The sequence below is a fragment of the Staurois parvus genome, unplaced genomic scaffold (assembly GCF_062004578.1).
Source record: "Staurois parvus isolate SC_StPar_1 unplaced genomic scaffold, SC_StPar_1.0 ptg000009l, whole genome shotgun sequence".
Classification (NCBI taxonomy): Eukaryota; Metazoa; Chordata; class Amphibia; order Anura; family Ranidae; genus Staurois; species Staurois parvus.
In genome coordinates, this window is record NW_028317805.1 from 11,880,273 (window position 1) to 11,901,294 (window position 21,022).

At 40.8% G+C, this 21,022-nt stretch overlaps 1 protein-coding gene and 1 long non-coding RNA gene across 3 annotated transcripts in view; one reads left to right on the forward strand and one right to left on the reverse strand.

Moving 5' to 3' along the window:
* Positions 1-21,022, forward strand: part of ADAM12 (ADAM metallopeptidase domain 12) — a 749,844-nt gene that overhangs the window by 718,577 nt on the left and 10,245 nt on the right. Inside the window, exon 22 of the mRNA XM_089669609.1 lies at positions 11,989-12,119. Within this exon, the coding sequence (XP_089525735.1) occupies positions 11,989-12,119 (131 nt within the window). The remainder of the gene's footprint in view (positions 1-11,988; positions 12,120-21,022) is intronic.
* Positions 5,466-21,022, reverse strand: part of LOC149474253 (uncharacterized) — a 32,141-nt gene continuing 16,584 nt past the window's right edge. The window contains exons 4-5 of one of the 2 annotated variants that reach the window (XR_016311631.1): positions 5,890-5,977; positions 5,466-5,798 (exon numbers count right to left, since the gene is read on the reverse strand). This is a non-coding gene — a long non-coding RNA (uncharacterized LOC149474253). The remainder of the gene's footprint in view (positions 5,799-5,889; positions 5,978-21,022) is intronic. The other variant, XR_016311632.1, reaches the window with a different exon arrangement.

Below are 21,022 nucleotides of genomic sequence, written 5' to 3' on the forward strand. Positions count from 1 at the left end.
CTATAATAATCTGTAGACTAATAGTTTTCTGCCAAGGAGGGGCTCTACATTCAGGTAACAGAGTGAAGTGCAGTGGTAGCCAGCCTAAAAGACTGACTTGTATAGCGATTTCTTAATGACCTGGGAAATTGTGTGTTCCATAGATCCAGACCCAAGTGTAGAAAAATGATTCATCCCGAATATTTGTAAAATAAATGAAAAGGTGAAAAGAAGGAGTTTGCTAACTGAAGGACAATATTTGTGCATTTTCCAAAATCTAAATTCTGTAACTCAGGATGAGAGGCTAAATGGTACTTAGAAATATTACAAAGGGCAGATAATGAGTTCCCATCTCCCAGTCCTAAAATGAGGTAAATGGGATGGGTACATACTATAATCAAGGGGTAGAGAGAAGATGACATTTAGGGGGAGATTTACTAAAACTGGAGCACTCAGAATCTGGTGCAGCTGTGCATGTTAGCCAAACAGCTTGTTCAATTAAGCTTTAGCAATAAAACCTGGAAGCTGATTGGTTCCTATGCAGAGTTAAACAGGATTTTGCATTCCTAGTTTTAATAAATAACCACTTTAGTATAACAGGAACTGCCAATTTTCAGTGGGGATCTATTGAGAATTCCACAATTGGAAAGCTAGGAAGACAAGGAGCACTAGTGTATATTGTGACTGACAACCATGCCAGATTCCAGCCAATGCTAGAAATACGTTACAATAGTGGGTCACTAACCTGCCAATCTCAACAGTATGTGACATTAGTACTCTGAGCTTCACTGCAGAGATTTTTCAGCCTGCAGGACAGTAATCTAATTGCCAGCAGATAGTTACAGCCACTGGAGTTGGTTAACTCTGCCGTTAACCTTCTACACAATAGATACCACTACATGTGTTAATGCAAACACGCACAGTTCACAGCATCTGTAATACAAGGTTGAAATATATAGCGGCACTTTTTAAAAACACAGGAATTAATTTAGTTCTGTTTTAGTGCACTAGAGATAAGCTTTATGATTTTAAAATTATGTTTAATGAAATAAGTTGAAAAAAAAAAACAGGGCAAGCAAAATATTTATAAAAAAATATCAAACATAATAGGCAAGAAAAGCTACAGCAAACTAAATGAGAATAAAAACAAACATAAAGCGGTTGTGAAGGTATTTTTAAAATAAAAATAATAAACATACTTACCTGCTCTGTGCAATGGTATTGCACAGAGTGGCCCCGCACTGCCTCTTATGGGGTCCCTCGCTGGCGCTCTCCGCTCATCTTCTTTGAGTGCCCCTATAGCAAGACTCATTCAGACTTGCTGCAGAGCAAGGCCCTGTGTCTCTATAGACAAACACAGCATGGCTTGGCCCTGCCCCCAGTTACTGCCCTCCCGCTGCTGTCTCTGTGCCAGTGAGAAAGAGGGAGAGAAGACGAGGGTTGCTGCAGACGAGCACAGTGCTGGATTGAAAGAGGAACCAGGTAAATATTTAAGGGTAACTGAGGGAAGCTGATCATGGAAGGTTTTCAGATTATTGCAGAAAATGCATTATGGGAAAAACTTGTCTTTAAAACCACTTTAGGTTTTTTGGTCTTTGGGTTCAGGCAGAGTTAGATGCCTGTATGGAACATATCTAATTCACCTCTTGCACTTCATTGTATAGGAGTATTTGATCCTAAAATTATTAAATATGATCTGATCTAAAATCAATAAATCTGAAATAAATAAACCTTAACATCTATAATACAACTAAAATGATATGATAAATGTAGATGGATGCTACTTATTAAAGTAATGTGATCATCTGAGGAGTTGTGAATTGTGTATAAATGTTGACACTGCAGTGAGATAAACCACCAGGGATGTGCCTACTTTCACTGCTTGTTAAAATATAGACTCTGTCATAGAGCCTTGCTAAATGGGCTGTTGGCTTGGGCAATATCTGCTTAATGGTTTTAGTGACTTACAGCGAAGCTTCAGTCAAAATCTAAAAAAAAAAAAAATGTCAGCAGCTACAAAAACTGTAGCTGCTGACTTTTAAAAAACACACACTCACCTGTCCCTCGATCCAGTGGTGTCCTCACCGCAGCCATTTTCACCGTCCGTCCTCTCTCCCCCAGTGCCGGCATCTCAAGTGTGGGCACCCAGGTATGACAGTTTTTGACTTCATAGCCAGGTGCCCACTGTAAGTAGTGCTGCGCCTTGTGAATGGTCCCAGTCATCCCATGTCCCAGAAGTCTACAGGGAAGGGAGGACAACTTTTGCTTCCGATCACCTAGGCGATCACAGCGGATGTGGGAGCGGGTACCTGTCAAAATCTGGTACTTTCTCCCTTCCTGCTCCCCAAAGATTCCAATCCTTAATAGGGGGTGTAGGACGAGGCCTTAAAGCGGAACTTTAACGTTAGGCTTGGAAAAACTGGAATGTTTTATGATAGCAATTTTCCAGGCTACATTTTGATGATATTTACAGCGACTTTGTAAAAGGGCATTTGTTTTCATAGCTTTCCTTATTATTGGTATAATGCCATAAATCCAGCTAATTAAAATCTTCCAAATCCCACTAAGTGATATCATTCCTCAGTGACAAGTCTGGGTATTCTGCCTGAAGCTGGCCATACATGAATCGAATTTCGGCTGGTTCGATTCTGAATTTCGATCCATCTGTGGGCACCCAAATTGATTTCTCAGCTCTGCTAAGAAATATATGTTTCTCCGCAGATCTGAGGAAAAAAAAGCATTCAGCTTTCTAGGACATTAACAAAAATCTGAAGCATAATGGTTAGGATGGGGTTAAGCAGAGGCTAGCCTTTAATGTTTGTTTTTTTGTCAGTGCCCAACTCCTGAAGGCAGCTGCATAACCCAATTGTCTAAAAATTGCTGTCTCCCTGGATCCCTCAGTTGATGATAAAGAAAGTGAACTTTCTAGGTTTAACCCAAGTGCAGTATTTGCTTGATAGTTTACCCAATGCTTTTACTTTGATGCCTGGAATTGCTCTTTAAGATGCCACTTCTGTCTCTGCTTTGTAGAACTAGTCATACCATATATGATGAGCAGGGAGGGTGCCAAATGTCTTCATCTGTAAAGAATAGTTTAGAACAGAATGTGGATTGGATTGGAATTTGCATTTCTAATGAATATGACAGCATATAAAAAGGTATATAATAACCAGTAATAATATTTACCCACATGAGCTGACGGCATCTGCTGCTGTTCAATGGGCGTTCGTTTGCCATTAAGTACTCATCCTGTCTCCCTGGGTTGCGTACAGACATGTTGCCAAGTGGCAAGGCTCCCATCACTGAGATAGGCTGTGAGTAAGTAATATGTTCATGTCTAGATGCTTCATGATTATCTAATACATCCTCTTTATGCATCTAATATTCTGTCTCCAAACAACGGCAGATAAGCACAATATGTTTGTACAGTCTTATCATGCAGGAAGCCAGTGATTACACTGTTTATGACAATAGCCTAGCGGACAGCAGCCTTTCCTAGGGAAGCACAAGACAATAACAGCCTGGGAAACATTTACTGCCTCGTTTGAATTACCTCTTCTTCACTTTTGTCTTTACTGATCCACAAAAGAACACATCTTCTGTAATGACAAAAACTGCACATAAAAAACACTTTGCTTCCAATAGAGGTTTAAGCCAATAATAAGCCACAAAATTCATGCAAACATAATGTTATTTGCAATAGTATAAGTCATAATAAATGTAACGTGAAAAACTCAGGACAAAACCCTTTTTTTCCCATTTTGAGTAGTCCGGTATGAATAGAACCTTTGCCATGTTTTCACTGCTGTCTCTGTGAAGGTTCACTCACTCCTATGGGCCCCTAATTTGGGAAATGAGGGAAGTCTTTTCTCTGGGGAACAGACAACATTCAATACCCAATAATAACTTTGTCAGTAATGTGGGCAAACATTACAATGTAGTTGTTATATTTTTTTTTTTATCTAAGATGGGGAGAATTACCCTTATTTTATAAGATCAATTGATTCAGTGCCTCAACTATATCTCAACAATTAATACATTAGTGTGCAAACAACAACAATATCGTAGTAAATAGTAATTTAGTGAGGAAAACAGTAATTCATATATTAAAGTGACTCCACAGCATATACAATTGTGATGGAAAATCGATGAACTTTATGCTATTTCCATGTTCTGTGTGAAAATCACCCCACCTTGTGAAGCACACTCCACCACCTCCAGCAGCTCACCTCATAATTCTGACCTACTGGACATTCGGTCAAAATTGCACCTGTCCCATCATAAAGGGAAATGAGCCATTGTATTAAATGATAGGGGTCATCTCATACATTTATCAGCTCCCAGACAGTAAATCCAGAGATTGGTACCCAAAATATAATTAAACAGCCATTGTGCTTTCTGTAAAATCACCATATAATGTTTAAAATGCAGATAAAAACACATAATTGTGTGCACATCCCTGGTGCATGGCACTAGACAAAGCTGGTAGTTAGCCTTCCAATACTCCAGACGATGATACACTGGGGGCCGCAGCTTGCATACATATGTCAAACGACTGTGTTGTGCACAGTCATCCAAAGCAGTGTGCACAAGCTGACAGGGAGAACTGTTTAGTTTACAAACAGTTCTCCTCCCCGTTGGACATGTTCGACAATCACCGGGTGCCAGAAAGTAATCACCGACTGGGACCCAGTGACTGACAGCCGCGAATGCTAATGGCGGCTCGAGTAGGGCGCGCGCCCCCTACCCGGAAATGCAAAATCATATATATATATATATATATATATATATATATATATATATATATATATATACACACACACACATAATTTTGTGCACCCGTGCCGCCCTAAGGCAGTTGGGAAGCGGCTAATTCTTATGATGGCAATTTGTTTTTTGTCTTAAGGGTAGCTGAACTAATAGCTGATTGCCGCAAGATGTGTTACTTACTCTGGAACTTGTTTGACTTTAAAGTATTAAAAAAAAAAAAAAATTACCAAATCAAGATGGCTTTTTTCTCCTCACTTTTTGCTCTAGCTTGACCCTCTGGTTACATCTGTGGCCAAGTCCAAAGTCGTAGAAGAAAGATATGGCTGCTGAGAGCACAGCACTTTGTAGCTCCAACAACTGGCACCCGTTTTCCCTTTCATTTCGTGTTGTGTAGAGCTGAATAGCTTTGCATATAATTCAGATGGCATGTTTCCTCCAGAGCATTCTTACTTCTGGTTTTGAAGTCATGTGATCAAAAGGGTGGATCCTTTACAAAAATATGTTCTAATTCTCAGGTGTTTAGTGCAGCAGGACGCTTAATTACAGCCCTGGCCTCAGGTACAGTGTATGAGAAGCATTAGTAACACCGGCAGATTGCTTTATGGGTGGTGTGGTGCTAATCTGTGACAATCTTTTAGTTGTAAAATTCCTCTTAAAAATACAGACGTGTCTGTTATCACTTTCATTATCATAATAAAGGATCCAACAATACCATAGACAGGAGAATATCGCAGTGTGAGCAAGTTTATTTCAGTGATAATTGCTCCTCAGTTTGGGATAATTGGCGCTCTATTGCTCTTCTGCGAGATTCCATGGATTGTTTCTTCCATACACTATAAACAGTACCTGGTCTTATATCGCCATCAGCCATATCTATTCTGTGCGTGCTTCTTCTTGAAGTTGTGGTTTTGGTAGCTGTTTGTATGATGTTCGCCTGGAGAGCTGAAGACATTAAACAAGTTTTCTGAGCAGCGTATGCGGTACATTAAATGCCGGAGATGCGTTTGTGCTTCACTGACTGATCCTGCTGCTTCCCAGCACTTGCAGATCTGTAAACATGAACAAGAGTGTTTAGGATAATGTCTTGCTGTAAGTTTTGACTTTGATTGTCTGGTAATTGAAGTGCAGGTGCACACAAACCTCGCAAGATGGAGGTCAGGAATCTGCTTAGAAACATTTCAACTTGTTCCAGATATTGTTTTCTACAGAAACTTTTTTTAAGCCGTAACTGAAAAAAAACCACAATTTAATGACTAAGTTGATTAATTTGGCATGTAGGCCGTGCAAAGCACAGTGGGTATAATGAATAAAGCTAATCATGTATTGAAACATTACGTTTCAAATCGAATGCATTAGTCAATAAGTTGTATCATGAGCCTCATTTGTTATGTTTTCATCAATAATTAACCCATAAAACAGTCTGCTTAAAGGAGAAGTGCTCATTTAATTCTAGTCCCACAAGCTTTCCCCACTACCCAAAATAGCAGAACCCCTACAGAACCACATCCCTTCCTGCAGCAACCTACATGCTTTTCACTACATTCACAGCAGAAATAATGATGGGGAATTGCTGCCTAGTATTATGGGGCACATGCTCCTATATAGACTATAGAAGTTCCCCATCATCACCAGGTGCATGTAGCAGGCTTTCTCCTCTGAATGTAGCCCAAATGGACTGCAAAATTACGCTTCCAGCTGGATCGGTGGCAGTAAAAACCCACTGTTTACCACCTCCCCTTCTTAAAGGATAAATTCACCTTTTTCACAAAAATAATAAAGGTAGGTAAAAAAATGTGTGTTTATTGTTTTTGTCTGCAGGAGCCTCTAAAGCATTGCACCAGCGATCAGTAGATCACTGGTGCCATGCAGGTCTCCTGCAGACCTGTCAGTATATCTGCTTTCCCGTACGGGATGTACTGGCAGGAAGATTCAATTAACTACCACGGTGCTGTGCAGCTGTGACAACTACAAGCCGACACCCACTAAGGCTATTGGGACTTGATTCATTCACAGAACATGATGCGGCCATGTGGGGGCTCCTAAAAACAGGTGAAAAATGTAACATGCTCCCAAAGGTGAACTTATCCTTTAGGCTGCAAAGGCCGCAGATGAGGGGGCAGAAGCACATGTTGCAGCAGTGATCATTTGCTTCAAGACCACGGCAAAAATGATCTTCCCTGTCACGGTCAGCAGGAAGTGAATTCTATTCGAAAAAATGGGGCAGCCCCACAACTGCATGCAATGCACATATGCAGGTGCACCTCCTCACTACCTGCTGAATGCCTTTAAAAAGTGAGCCCACTGCAAATCTCTTTTAAGAGGGGCAGTATTGACATCTGCCTGTGTAAAGGTGAGCCTATGGGCTTGTTTACACTTGCATTACCTGTGAAATGAGATTCATGGTGGAGTGCTATTTACAGAGCAGCAAGGAGGTGACTGACAGGTGTTTTTTTTTTTTTTTTTTTTTTATAGCCAAATGGGTTTGTTCTAGGGGCATATCGAGCTGCAAACATAAACCTAGCATTTGGCTTGCAGTTGCAGCGCAGCCCCTTACACTTAAACAGGTCCCATTCAGTGGCGGTGCCCCCTGCCATTTTTTTCTGCACCAAAAAGCATCACAGCAGCTTTCCCAACAAGGGTGCCCTGCTGTAAAAGACACTGTAGCAGTAGAATTCATAGTGTGCTGTTGGCCTAAAAGAAGTTTATACCCATCAGCAATCTATAGGGTCCTAGTGGGGGCTTTGTTACTGTGTCCAGTAAAGAGCATTGGTGGGATTAGAACTTAGTATAATGTAGGCTGTATCTCCAGAGCACCTAAAGTATTCAGAGAGACTTTCCCTGCGGCTGGAGGATGGCTCATTGGTCTGAGATTCTCTAAATTCACTTTCACAGCAGGACTTTCAGTTTTATTTTGTTTCTGGTACATTGCAAGTATATCTTTGAATTCCTTTTGGGTGGGGGCAGATGTGGTGTGGATTTAGGTTCAATTCACACAGCCCTAAAAAAAGAGTGTATTTGAATGCAGCTGCATTGTTTTCAATGAAGACATCTAACACAGGTGCATAAAACTGCACTGCCTTCAGATCCATGACACAAAATCCAAAAATCTGTGTCTGGGGTACACATGTATACCATTGGAAAAAAAAAAAGGACAATTTTTACGCATGAAAAAACGGATCTATTTACTGATTATGCATAAAAAAACGGATCGATTTACTGATTATGCATGAAAAAACAGATCTATTTACTGATTATGCAGGAACTTTTGTTCCTTGCCTTTATGGTCAGTACATTTTTTTACAGTTATGGTACGGTGGTGTGAATGAGGCTATAGGCTGTTCACAGGATTTTTTTTCTCTAGAAAGGTTGGGCTAAGATTTGGGGAACATTCTTAAATATTCTTTATTGTTATAGCTCTAGTACAGTTTGAGTGATCGGTTCGTTTCTTCTGATTTTATACTCTTTGAACACTAGCACATGCTTATAATGTATTTTCCCTGTGTGCGAAGGGTTTGTTTACAGTGATAAGATTTTTAAATCATCTTCAGAGAGTGATTTTCCAATATTTTTGATGTTATCTGACCACAGAGACTGTTTGTATCCCTAATCATCAACCCATCTATTGCCAGCAATTTTATACTTTTGCTTTACAGTGCTGATTTATAACCTAACCCTGTGAAATTGCGACAGTAAGTCTGCTTTCCAGGCTACTGCCAATCAGAAGGTGGCATTCCCTGCCCAGATATCACCATCAAACAGGAAGGGACAACTTCAAAGGGCAGATAGATAGAAAATGTCATAGTGCTAGATTTTCACTGCTTTGTGCGGAGGTAAACACTTAAAGGGTAACTCAACGTTTGTAGAGATTGAAAAAAAAAAACACATGACAATTTATATATACATCGCAAGGATTTAGCAAACATTAATTTCAGATCTGTTCTGCTGAACCTGACACAAAATGTCTTATCATTCCTTGACTGTTAAGTAGGAGGGTCTTCCCAACTTTTAGTTGTGTTATAAGGGAAAGACTGATGGGAAAGCAGTAAAACAATCACATCAGCAGGAAATAAGAGTTCTGGGGGAGTTCTGTACAAAAAATAGTATACAAACGCAGTGGATGGTGTGCAATACAATGCGCTGGGACAGCTGCAGTGTCTATGCGCCGCACCATGACATTTCATAAACATCTATCAACTGCCATGAGGTACGAGACAGTGGATCGTCTTGCACTGCGCTAGAAAAAGTACAGCCTGCCATTTTGTTTTTTTTCCAATGCACACCACCGTAGTTCAGTGGTGTGATTTGGCCACATAAGAGACAAAGCATTTTTCCTTGTGCTGCTGGACTGCATTGGAATAGTAAGGAACACAGATTTCTGTAGTCAGTACAGTGTAAGGAAGTAGGGATGCACCGATACCCATTTTTTGACAGGCGAGTACGAGTACTGATACTTTCCACATCGAGCACCCCACACACCCTTCTCTCCCACTCTCTGCTGTGGGAAATCTCCCTGCACCACTCCTGTGCGAACTCTGGGTATAAGAAGCCTGGGTTCACACAGGAGCAGTGGGAAAACTGCATGCATTTTGGACAGGAATCACATTCCTGTTTAAATCGCATGCTATTCTTTACGGTGCAATTTGCATCCATACATTTTGTATTGACGCAAATCGCACTGCAAAGTATCTGTTCTTTTAGCCCATCAACCTGCTTGGTTGTACCATTGCTTTATGGTTAAATGCAATAGAAGGGCAATTTTTAGAGGAAAAAACAACTTCTATATTAATTATTTGTTATACAATTTGTTAACAAAAGTTGAGTTTTTTTTTTTTTTTTACAGTATAACTTAGGCAAAACATTTTTATTATAATTAACACTGGATAGATTTGTGAGGAGTTAGAATCTGTCAGGTTTTTCATTCTTGACTGCCTCTCCATTGGGGAGACTTAAGCTGGCCATAGCTGGATCAAATCTTGGTCAGTCGCTGCTGAACCAGCCATAGATGGATCGAATCTCTGCAGGGACTGGCTGAGATTTGATCCATCTATGGGCAGGCTGTTTTTCCCAGTTTTTCCAAGTTGATCCATTGATCGTCTTCAGTCCAACCAGTCTGTTGGATTTTATAAATATGATTACTGCCCGCGGCTATAGCTGTCAGCAGTCATCAGTGTGTTCTGCTGGCACTGACGTCTCCCCCCCGGCTGGAGAACCCAATATCGTTGCATGAAGAATTTCCCCATCAACATCCATGGTTGCAGGAAAGAAAATTGTATCATTTATGGTTTGCCTTGCCTTCACTTCATCCCAAATATGCAACAGGAAGTGAGTTTTAAAATCTCCCAAAGAACAGCATATTTGGCATTTGTTACCTGAATAAGTATCAGTAAGAGTAAAGCTTTGGTTTTGTTGTCATTTACAAAAATAACCGGGAACAGTTGTAAAGATAAAACTCGCAAGTGGAAACACGTTTGTTTGTATAAATCTTCCCCAGCTTATCTTTCACCAAACTTGGGATAGGGCTACACTGCTTTGAATCTTCTTGCTAATGAGAAATGTAACTACTCCTTGGCAGTCTCCTCATATGTGGCACACTGAACTCCATGTGCTGCTTATAAGGAGCTGGCCAGTGAGTAGTTAAATAGCTATCACAACATAAAAAAAAAATCCCAGTTGAATCCCATTGGGGACTAAGTGCACTCAGACTCAGCACTTGTTCCCATCATGTATTAAAAGTAAAATTTTTTAGTGCCTATGCTGGCTGTAGCTCCTCGCCAGGCTGAAGCTCAATTTGTAGGAGTTGTAGCCCCCTCTCCATCTCTCTGTAAAAATGGATTTGGTGCAGTGTGTCAGCATACCAGGCCAGTGCTAAGCACTAGTAAAAGATGATTCAGAGCTGTTGAGGTTTTCTGATCTATCTGCTGATGCTGTGTATGTTTACAACCAGATAGATAACACAGCCCTGCAGCTCTAAAAGATCTTTCACTTTTGTGAATGAACAGTCAGCGCTATTGGGGCTGTATCATCTATCAACAACGCTGACTGTTCATTCACAATAGTAAAGGATCATCCAGTGCCGGTTGTTTTTTTTCGTAAACAAACATAGCACCAGCAGATAGATCACACAGCCACAACAGCGCTGAATGATCTTTCACCAGTGCTTGTGCTGTTTATGGGTCTGTCCATCCCCTTACTGTGCTGAATGGCAGCACTCACCTCCAGTGTGCATTGCCAGGGACAAGTGCTGTCAATTATCCCTCATTAGTTGTCTCTTTGCTAGCAGCATGGCCAAACAACGGGGGAATGCAGGGGTAAGTTGAAGACCACGCTAGCTCAGCAACTGGGGCGCAGATCAGAGTAGGACCAATTAGGATTTAATACGAATTTCTAGTATGTGGTGATACTTTTTCTTTAAATCTCTCAGTAGTAAAGAAATTTACTTTTGATTGTAGCTCAAGGATAATGGTTTTATGATGTAAGGCTTCAGCTGCAGAGAGATTTGCAATCACTTACTGGCATAAGGTTAACCCCATGTCAGCCATCACCTTATTTGCAGGACTTAGATTTCATTGTGTTACAAATATGAAGTCCACTTAGAACTCATGTTCATATATGCCACCAAGAATGTGGATTTTTGGAGATCAGGACTTTGTTAACAATATGGAAATACTCTGCGCAATGTTTATTCATTCAATAATCAAACTAATGCAAGCAGAAGAAAATAGTCTTTACAGCATGACGTTGTGCTACAGATCTTTTTTTTTTTCTGTGTATACAGTACATCAGGGCACAAAATAGTCCCCTTTTTATTTGCATTAACCTATCAATTAATGGGTTGATCTATTTTGTATTGTATCAGCATTTGAATTTAAAAGAATAATCTCTCACCATTAGGTGATTTCAAAATTTGCAGTGCTGCTTGGCACTAATTGATATACTAATCTTAAATTGTATCCCAAATTATGATCATTATTATGGGGGGAAAACCTGCTTGAGGTCCTCCTTAATCAAGCTTTATGTAAACAGATTGGCTTTCAGTATGGATCTGTTGTGTCTTGCCAGCCACATAAGTAACCTTATTTATAGTCAAGGACATTTAGATTTCATGAGAGCTGAAAAAGAGTTTCCACAAAAAGTTACAGTGGATGTAATAGAGGTCGCACATCAATTATCGTATCGCCTTCACACTGTGAAATCCAAACAACTCTTTGGCAGATTGTTTACTCTGTTTTTTTCTTGCAGGGATCACGCATCCCCAGTCCCCCACAGAAGCCACTGCCCGCAGATCCTCTGACTAAAAGTGCCCGAGACTGCAGTGCTGCCAGCTACATATGCGAGGGTGAAGGCGCGGTGCCCCGTATCACCCCTGTAAGGTATGCCATGTACAAGAACACAAACTCTCTCCTCTGACCTCCATTAGCTGCGTGGGTTAAATCTAGCGGAAACAATGTTCACTTTCATTTTGTGTACCTTGGATTTTGTATAAAGTTTAATGCTGGAGGCAACAGAGGAACTGGGCTGGAAATGAGTTGGATCAGAAGCAGTTCTGACTTATAGCCGCCTTTGGCTGTTACAGCAGAATCTAAAACATGATTAGGTCCAGTCCTGGTTCACTGTATGCGCAGGAAAAGGTACATGTTTACAGGTGAAAGGGCAGTTCCAAATGCCACTGTTCACATTGCTGCTCCCAACACAGAAAGTTGGACAAAGAGCTGCCCGCGGTTATGTTATTCCCCAGAGGAACGTTATGTTGCTGCCTGACAAAACTTATTTTAAGTCAAACAGCAATACCAATGTGCAAAGTATAATACCCAGATTTTAACATTACATCTGTATTGAGCAGCAATGTCCAACTTAAATCAACGAGTTCAATAAAGTAGAATAGGATTTCAAGGGGCCATATTATGTCTACTGAGGGCCACCCTTACTTAGTCATACTAAAGGCAATTTACAAATAAATAAATAACAAACATGTTAAACTTACCTGGTCTGTGTAGTAATTTTGCACACAGCAGCCCTGGTCCTCCCCTTCTTGGGTCCCCTGCCGGAGCTCCTGGCCCCTCCCTCTTGCCGAGTGCCCTCATCACAAGCAGCTTGCTATTGGGCACCCAAGCAAGCTCGCTCTTGAGCCAATTCTCTGGTAATACACACACAGCCACGGCTTGGCCCCATCTCCTACCTCTCCTGATTGGCTCACTGGCTGTGATAGACAGTAGTGGGAGCCAATGGCTTCCGCTACTGTCTCAGCCAAGAGAAGAAGAGAGTCCCACCCAAGATGAAGGTAAAAAACCTTGAGCCTTTACAACCACTTTAATTCTGTAACAGTTCTCCTGTGTAGCCTGAGCAGAAATGAAGAGGAGGGCTCTGTAATGTGGCCAATGTACAGAACAGACGTGGCAAGCTCAAAAATAAAAGAAGAATTTTAACTACCTATAAAATGGCCAGTCAGCTACAGCTGCTTCTGTAGCAAATGCCACATACATAGCCTCAGTACCAAATAGAGGAAACCTCAACCTAGCAGAAGCCTGCTGGGTACTCAACATTGAGCTGCAGAGATGGGGACAGGAAAACTGGCTTAGATCTGGACTGATAACTGCATAGAATCCGTAGACATACCAGCCTGATTCCAATAGCAGGGTCCTGTGTGAATTGAAACACAGATGGGTAGTCACAGCTAACTTCAGCAATGTCACAGAAATAATACCAGTATAGATAGTGAACTGGAAACCTGCACTGATTGATTGACTGACTGACTGTAGAGCTTTCCAGGATTTCTATATCTGGCTCAAATCTGTCAGTTTCTGCAGATGACTAAAGGAAAAAAAGCCACTTCAAGTCTTACATGATGCCTCCTGAAGTAGCCACACACTTAGCCACTGAGGTTCAGTGACTGAATACCATCCATATCTTTATCATCAAATCCAAAGGTTTCTGCCAGTTGTTATCAAAGTTAGATCCCATACAGTGCACTATAATGTTATATTGAGAAATACACATTCACTGCAATACTTAGTCTGGCATTATCCTCCGGGGATTTTGTTGTTGATTTTCTATGGATAATGAGTGGTTTTAATGTTGTATTTTAATAATAAAGTGATGTTTGTCATTTTTACAGTTTGTATAAGTAACTAGATGAAGCAGGTTGTATAGCGGATATTTTTTTTTACTTATTTGCATATAGTGATCTTATGCATCCTTGGTATTTTCCCCTTTGAGGGATTGGAAACCTTTTTGAATTGCATTGAGTTTTCCTGGGATTTGGTTGCCATTTTGCCCTTCAGACTCAATACCTGATAGCCCCATTGTTCTGTTTTTTTTTTTTGCTTTACAAATTGCAAATAATATATTATCCCAGAGAAAGGGACTATAAAACATTGCCTGACAACTAGCTGAGCACTGCAAATAAATACTGAGAGCATGCAGCCCAAAAAACATCAGTTTGACTTGCCTGACCAAGAGCATGGGTCCAGCGGTTAGCCATGGGTCCATTGCGCTAAAGGACCGTGGTTCTCAAAAATTTTTATTCTGATAACTGTATGCATCCCACATAACATATCTGTTCAAACTTGTCATTGTCACTTTTGTTGGACAGCTTGGCCTGTGGGCTAATGTGGCATATATATGTGTATTTAACCGCTTCCATACAGGGCACTTTTTATCCCTTCCTGCCCAGGCCAATTTTCAGCACTCTCACACTTTGAATGACAATTGTGCGGTCATACAACACTGTACCCAAACTAAAATTTTATCATTTTCTTCACACAACTAGAGCTTTCTTTTGGTGGTATTTAATCACCGCTGGGGTTTTTATTCTTTGCTAAATTAACAAAAAAAGGACCAAAAAGTTTGAAAAAAAAAACCAAATTTTTCTTTGTTTCTGTTATAAAAGTTTGCAAATAAATAATTGTTCTTCATAAATTTAGGCCAAAATGTATTCTGCTACATGTCTTTGGTGAAAATAACCCAAATTAGTATTTATTATTTCGTCTGTAGGAAAGTTAAAGAGTTCACAAACTATGGTATAGATCTGAATATTGATCAATCCTGAAGTACTGACGGCCAATCTAATTTCTTGAGGTCCAAGAATGACAGAACAGTACAGATATCCTCCAAATTACCCCTTTTTGCAAAGTAGACAGTCCAACGTACTTCATAAGAGGCATGGCGAGTTTTTTGAAGTTGTAATTTTTTTGTCATTTTTCCGAAATGAAGAAATAAAAAAATGATTTTCACTATTTCTTTTTTACATACTGTCACCAGTGCAGTACAGCATCATCATATAACTGGCATGGCGGTGATCAGGGACACTGACTGGTGAGAGTACGAAAAAAAAATTTATATATTTTTTTTTTATTACATTTTTTCTCTTTTTTTAAGATTTTTTTTTTCATATTTCACTATGGCCAAAGTAGTATAATGTTACCATAGTAACATTGTACTACTTTGGGGAAGTGATCAGTATATATATTTTTTTTTTTACACAATTTGCTTATAGCAAAGAATTACTTTGCTATAAGCAAGCATTTAATTGAATGAAATCGATTCATTCAGGGTTTTTTTTTTGTGCTTAGCTGTGATTTGGCCACAGCTAATCACATGACACAGCTGGGCTGTGATTGGCCCAGCTTGTGCATGTGATCGCTATGACCATTCACAGCTAGCCACGCTTGTATACAATGGATGGCATGAAAGGAAGCCATCCATTGTATACAACTGTCATGTAACCTGCTGTCATTGGTCACAGCAGGTCACGTGGTACTGGCAACAGGGCCGGTACACAGATCTGTCATCGGCCGTGTCCGAGGTACACGGCCAGTGACAGATCGCGCGGCTCTGCGGGGAGGCAAACTGCGCATGCCTGAAAGGATGCCATATGGCATCCACCTGGAGGGACGAGCTATTCGCCTGGCCGCCATCTGGCTATAGGCTGGGCAAGAACGGGTTAATACACACACACACACTACATGTATGCATATATATATATGTATATATATATATATATGTATATATATATATATATCAGCACAGTGGCTAAATGGTTAGCACTTCCGCCTGGCAGTACTGGGGTCGTTGGTTTGAATCCCAACCACAGCTCCACCTGCCTGGAGTTTGCATGTTCTCCCTGTGCCTGTGTGGGTTTCGTCCGGGTACTCCAGTTTCCTCCCACACTCCAAAGACATGCTGGTAGGTTAATTGGCTCCTGTCTAAATTGGCCCTAGTATGTGTGTGTATGAATGTGAGTTAGGGACCTTAGATTGTACACCCCTTGAGGGTTAGGAACTGATGTGAATGTACAATATATATATATGTAAAACGCTGTGTAAATTGACGGCGCTATATAAGTACATGAAATAAATAAATTTTATATAATATATATATATATATATATATATATATATATATATACACACATATAGTAAATGATAAATGGTTTTCAACCTTTTTAAAAAATAACATCTGAAAAGTGTGGCATGCATTTGTATTCAACCCCCTTTACTCTGATACCCCTCAGTAAAATTGCCTTCAGAAGTTACCTACTTAGTAAATAGAGTTGACCTGAGTGCAGGGGCGGACTGATAACTCATGGGGCCCCCAGGAAATAGGGGATCATGGGGCCCCTGTGTCCTTGCCCACACTCAAAAAAGCCTATAAAAAAGGTACCAGGGGCATTTCATGGGACCCCCTACTGATCCCGGGCCCTCGGGCAGTGCTCGAATGGTCAGTCCGCCCCTGCCTGCGTGTAATCTAATCTCAGTATAAATACAGCTGTTCTGTGAAGCCCTTAGCATCATGAAGGCCAAGGAACACACCAGACAGGTCAGGGATAAAATTGTGGATAAATTTAAAGCAGGGCTAGGTTATAAAAAATATCCCAAGCTTTGAACATCTCACGGAGCACTGTTCAATCCATCATCAGGGTATGGAAAGAGTATGGCACAACTGCAAACCTACCAAGACATGGCAATCCACCTAAACGGACAGGCTGGGCAAGGACAGCATTCATCAGAGAAGCAGCCAAGAGGTCCATGGTAACTCTGGAGTTGCTGCAGAGATCCACAGCTCAGGTGGGAGAATCTGTCCCCAGGACAACTATTAGTCATGCACTCCACATATCTGCCCGTTATGGAAAAGTGGCAAGAAGAAAGCCATTGTTGAAAGAAAGCCATAAGAAGTCCCATTTCCAGTTTGTGAGAAGCCATGTGGGGGACACAGCAAACGTGGAAGAAGGTGCTCTGGTCAGATGAGACCAAAATTAAAATTTTTGGTCTAAAAGCAAAACGCTGTGTGTGATGAAAAACAAACACTACACATCACCCTGAACACACCATCCCCACCGCGAAACATGGTGGAGGCAGCATCATGTTGTGGATATGCTTTTTTCCAGCAGAAACAGAGAAGATGGTCAGAGTTGATGGGAAGATGGATGGAGCCAAATACAGGGAAATCTTAGAAGAAAACCTGTTAGAGTCTGCAAAAGACGAGACTGGGGCGGAGGTTCACCTTCCAGCAGGACAATGACCCGAAACATCCAGCCAGATCTACAATGGAATGGTTTAGATCAAAGCATATTCATGCTTTAGAATGGCCCAGTCAAAATCCAGACCCAAATCCAATTGAGAATCTGTGGCAAGACTTGAATATTGCTGTTCACAGACACTCTCCATCCAATCTGACAGAGCTTGAGCTATTGTGCAAAGAAGAATGGGCAAAAATGTCCCTCTCTAGATGTATAAAGCTGGTAGAGACATCCCTGAAAAGACTTGCAGCTGGAATTGCAGGGAAAGGTGGTCCTACAAAGTACTGACTCCAGGGGGCTGAATACAAATGACCGCCACACTTTTCAGATTTTTTTTGTACAAAATTTTAAAACCATTTATCATTTTCCTTCCACTTCACAATTATGTGCCACTTTGTGTTGGTCTATCACATAAAATCCCAATAAAATACATTTACATTTTCGGTTGTAACAGGACAAAATGTGGAACATTTCAAGGGTTATGAATACTTTTTCAAGGCTTTGTGTGTGTCAAATAGCAGGGTTAAAAACTGTCTTTTGTTGATTACTTACAAACTCCTCTGTGTATATTAACCGCTTGCCCGCCACTATATAGCAGATATACTGCTAAATGATGGCACAGGTGCGTATAAATCACGTGCGCGTCGTACCCGCGCCACCATTTGCAGCTGCGGATGTCAATCACCAGGTCGCGCCCGGTGATTACCGACATACAACCATGGGGAAAAAGACTGTTTTGTTAACAAACAGTATTCCTCCCTGTCAGCTCGGGTACACTGCTCAGGATGGCTGTGCAGTCATCCCCATCAGTGTGCTTACAGTGAAGCACACCCCCCCCCTAGTAAAATACTCCCTACACACAGTTAACCCTTTGATCACCCCTCACATTAACCCTTTCCTGCCCAGTGCCATTAGTACAGTGTCAGTGCTGTTTTTAACACTGATTACTATATTGGTGTCACTGGGGATGTCAGTGACACCAAGTTAGTTCCCCCCCCCCAGTGTCAGAATGGCCGCCGCAGTCCCGCTAAAAGTCACTGATTGCTGCCATTACTAGTAGGAAATTAAAAAAAAATCCCATTATATATACTGCCATTTGTAAACACTATAACTTTCACGTAAACCAATTAATGTACACGTATTGGGATTTTTTTTTTTTTTTTTTTTTAGCAAAGACATGTAGCAGAATACATTTTGGCCTAAATTTATGATGAAGAAAGGGAGAGTGAAAGGAAGGAAGGGGTGGGTGGAAGACAGGATGGAAGGAAGGGGTGGGTGGAAGGCAGGATGGAAGGAAGGGGTGGGTGAAAGGAAAGATCGGAGGGGAGGAATGGGTGGAAGGGAGGGGTGGGTGGATGGAAGAGAGGGTTGGGTAAGAAGGGAGGGGTGGGTGGGAGGAAGGATGGGAGGGAGGGGTAGAACGAAGGGGTGGAAGGGAGCAGTAGAAGGAAGTGTGGAAGGGAGGGTGAAAGGGAGGGATGGAAGGGAGGGAGGGAGGTCGGACTCACTTGACTCAGTCAGAAGCATCAGAGCCGTCGGCTGCTCTGTGTACAATTTCCCGCCCACACTCCAGTCCCTGCAGCTTCAGAGAATGTGTTAGACTCACCTGTAGTTGAATTCTTGTTAATTAAGATTTTGTTGTCCAAAATTTAGCTTTGCTCCTAAGACTTTCATTGGGGTGTATTTATTTTTGCAACATGGTCTTGAATGAATTTGTTAGTAAAAATACTTTTCTGTGTGTGCAAATGAACAAATCTTGTTTGCAATCAATGGCCCGCATTTGCGGGAGTATCTTGTAGTATAGTGTCCCATAGAAAATGTTGATTCTGAAAGGAAAGTAAAGGCTTTCTGACAAATATGTTGGGGTGTACTCATATATGCTGAGCAGTGTGTATGTATGCATGTATATGTGTGTGTGTATGTATATATATATATATATAAATAAAACGTCAGTCCCCAAACTGCTGCTATAAATGACAAAAACAGGAAAATAAGGGGCTTGAAGTCAGCTCCACACTCCAAACCTTGATGTCTACCACTTGAGTAAAGGATGTGTGTTCTCCTTTAAGGGGCAGGATAAACTAAATACAACTTGCAGCTAAAGTGTGCTCAAAATAATAAAAGTACAGAACTGCCATACTGTAGTAATTTAAAACCACCCTCCACTTTATTTAAATCAAAAGTATTGCACTCACCTAGATATGTGTATATATATATATATATATACACAAATGGAGGTGTTAAAGTAAGCATCAGTCAAGTTAAAACACAGATATTCATAGGCTGCACTTCAGAGCCAAACGTACAGTTCCTGGTCTGTCACACCCAGCTCCTTCAAAAGTGTTGCATCATCAATCACATGACTTCATCAGGATCAAGGTTTGGAGCTGACCTCAGGTCCTATATTTTCCTCTGCTTTATTGGGTTTTAAGCTCAGTAGACCTATGATCTCATATAGGTCCATCTGATAAGATGAGGGGGGGTATATGTGACATGGAGGTGAATCACTTTGGTGTTATGGAGGTTTCATTTGGAGTTTGGAGATTACAAAGCCAGTGATTATTTGTAAGCTATTGCTAGTATGAGGTAGGGTTTTAGGTGCATTAGTAGCTACATGTTGTTAAAATGTATTTTGTTTAATATATATTGTGGTGATTTATTAGAGGTGCAGTTGATCTCTATAGAAGCGCACAAGATGAATTGATTTACTGGAGTTTGCAGATGACCTTCCTCATACACAGTGTGCCCCAAAATCTTTCACTGTGCAGGCTGTTGTAGGCTAAATTAATAGCCTACAACAACCTGCCAACACCAGCCGGTAACAGATGACTTTTAATTGGCAGCGAACTGCTGCACATTACATTTGTAAACAATTAACGTCAACTGTGTTACAAAGATTTTTGCATGTTTGTTATTTTCTGTTATAGGTCAGACTTGGTACGTATGCATTAGGCTCCATTCACAAAGATAAGACACAAGGATAAGGAACTTTATATTCATAAAATAATGTATTTTTAGCTGAGTTCAATGAGATATACAAATTACAATTGAAGGGTTGAAAGATCCTTATCTTTGTGTAAAGCTTTGTCAATTGAGCTTGTTATTGTGACCTGTAAGAGAATCTCCTTGTACAATTTAAGGAGGACATTTGTTATCTCCCCCTACGGCACAAGGAGCAGCTCAATTGTTATATGTGATGCTTGGAATAGAGCGCATTGCTTGCTGCAATCCGGCTAGTTTTGGTCACTCTTATTCAACAAAAACTGCTTGAAAAGGAGGGTTTAATTTGTAACTTCAGGCAGTCTATGGGAAATAATCTTTCATCAGATAATTAAAAAAATAAGGCCCAGGGTTGTGATGCTGGTGATTTCACTGCTCTGCCTTACAATATCACATCTGTCAGCAAGTCAGGGGGTTTGCTCCAACCTTAATTGAATCTGTGCCAGAAAGTGTGCACAAAAGAAGCAGCACCATAAATATTATTTGTATCCCAATGTCAGAGTAGATGAATTGCTGTTTTCTTTCTCTTCTATGAGGAATTATCACTAGCTGGATGATGGAGGTCCCAGTAATAAGAGCACAGTGATAATTACTCACTATTGGATCAGAGGACAAGTGGTGCTTTGCTCCTGGTCACAGATTACACCAAGTTGTTTCATTAATGTCCTTCTCAATGCCACGGTGTATTATCCACTTCATCTACAATCCAGGGGACACAATAACACATGGTACTACTAGACATCTATTGTATTACAAGCT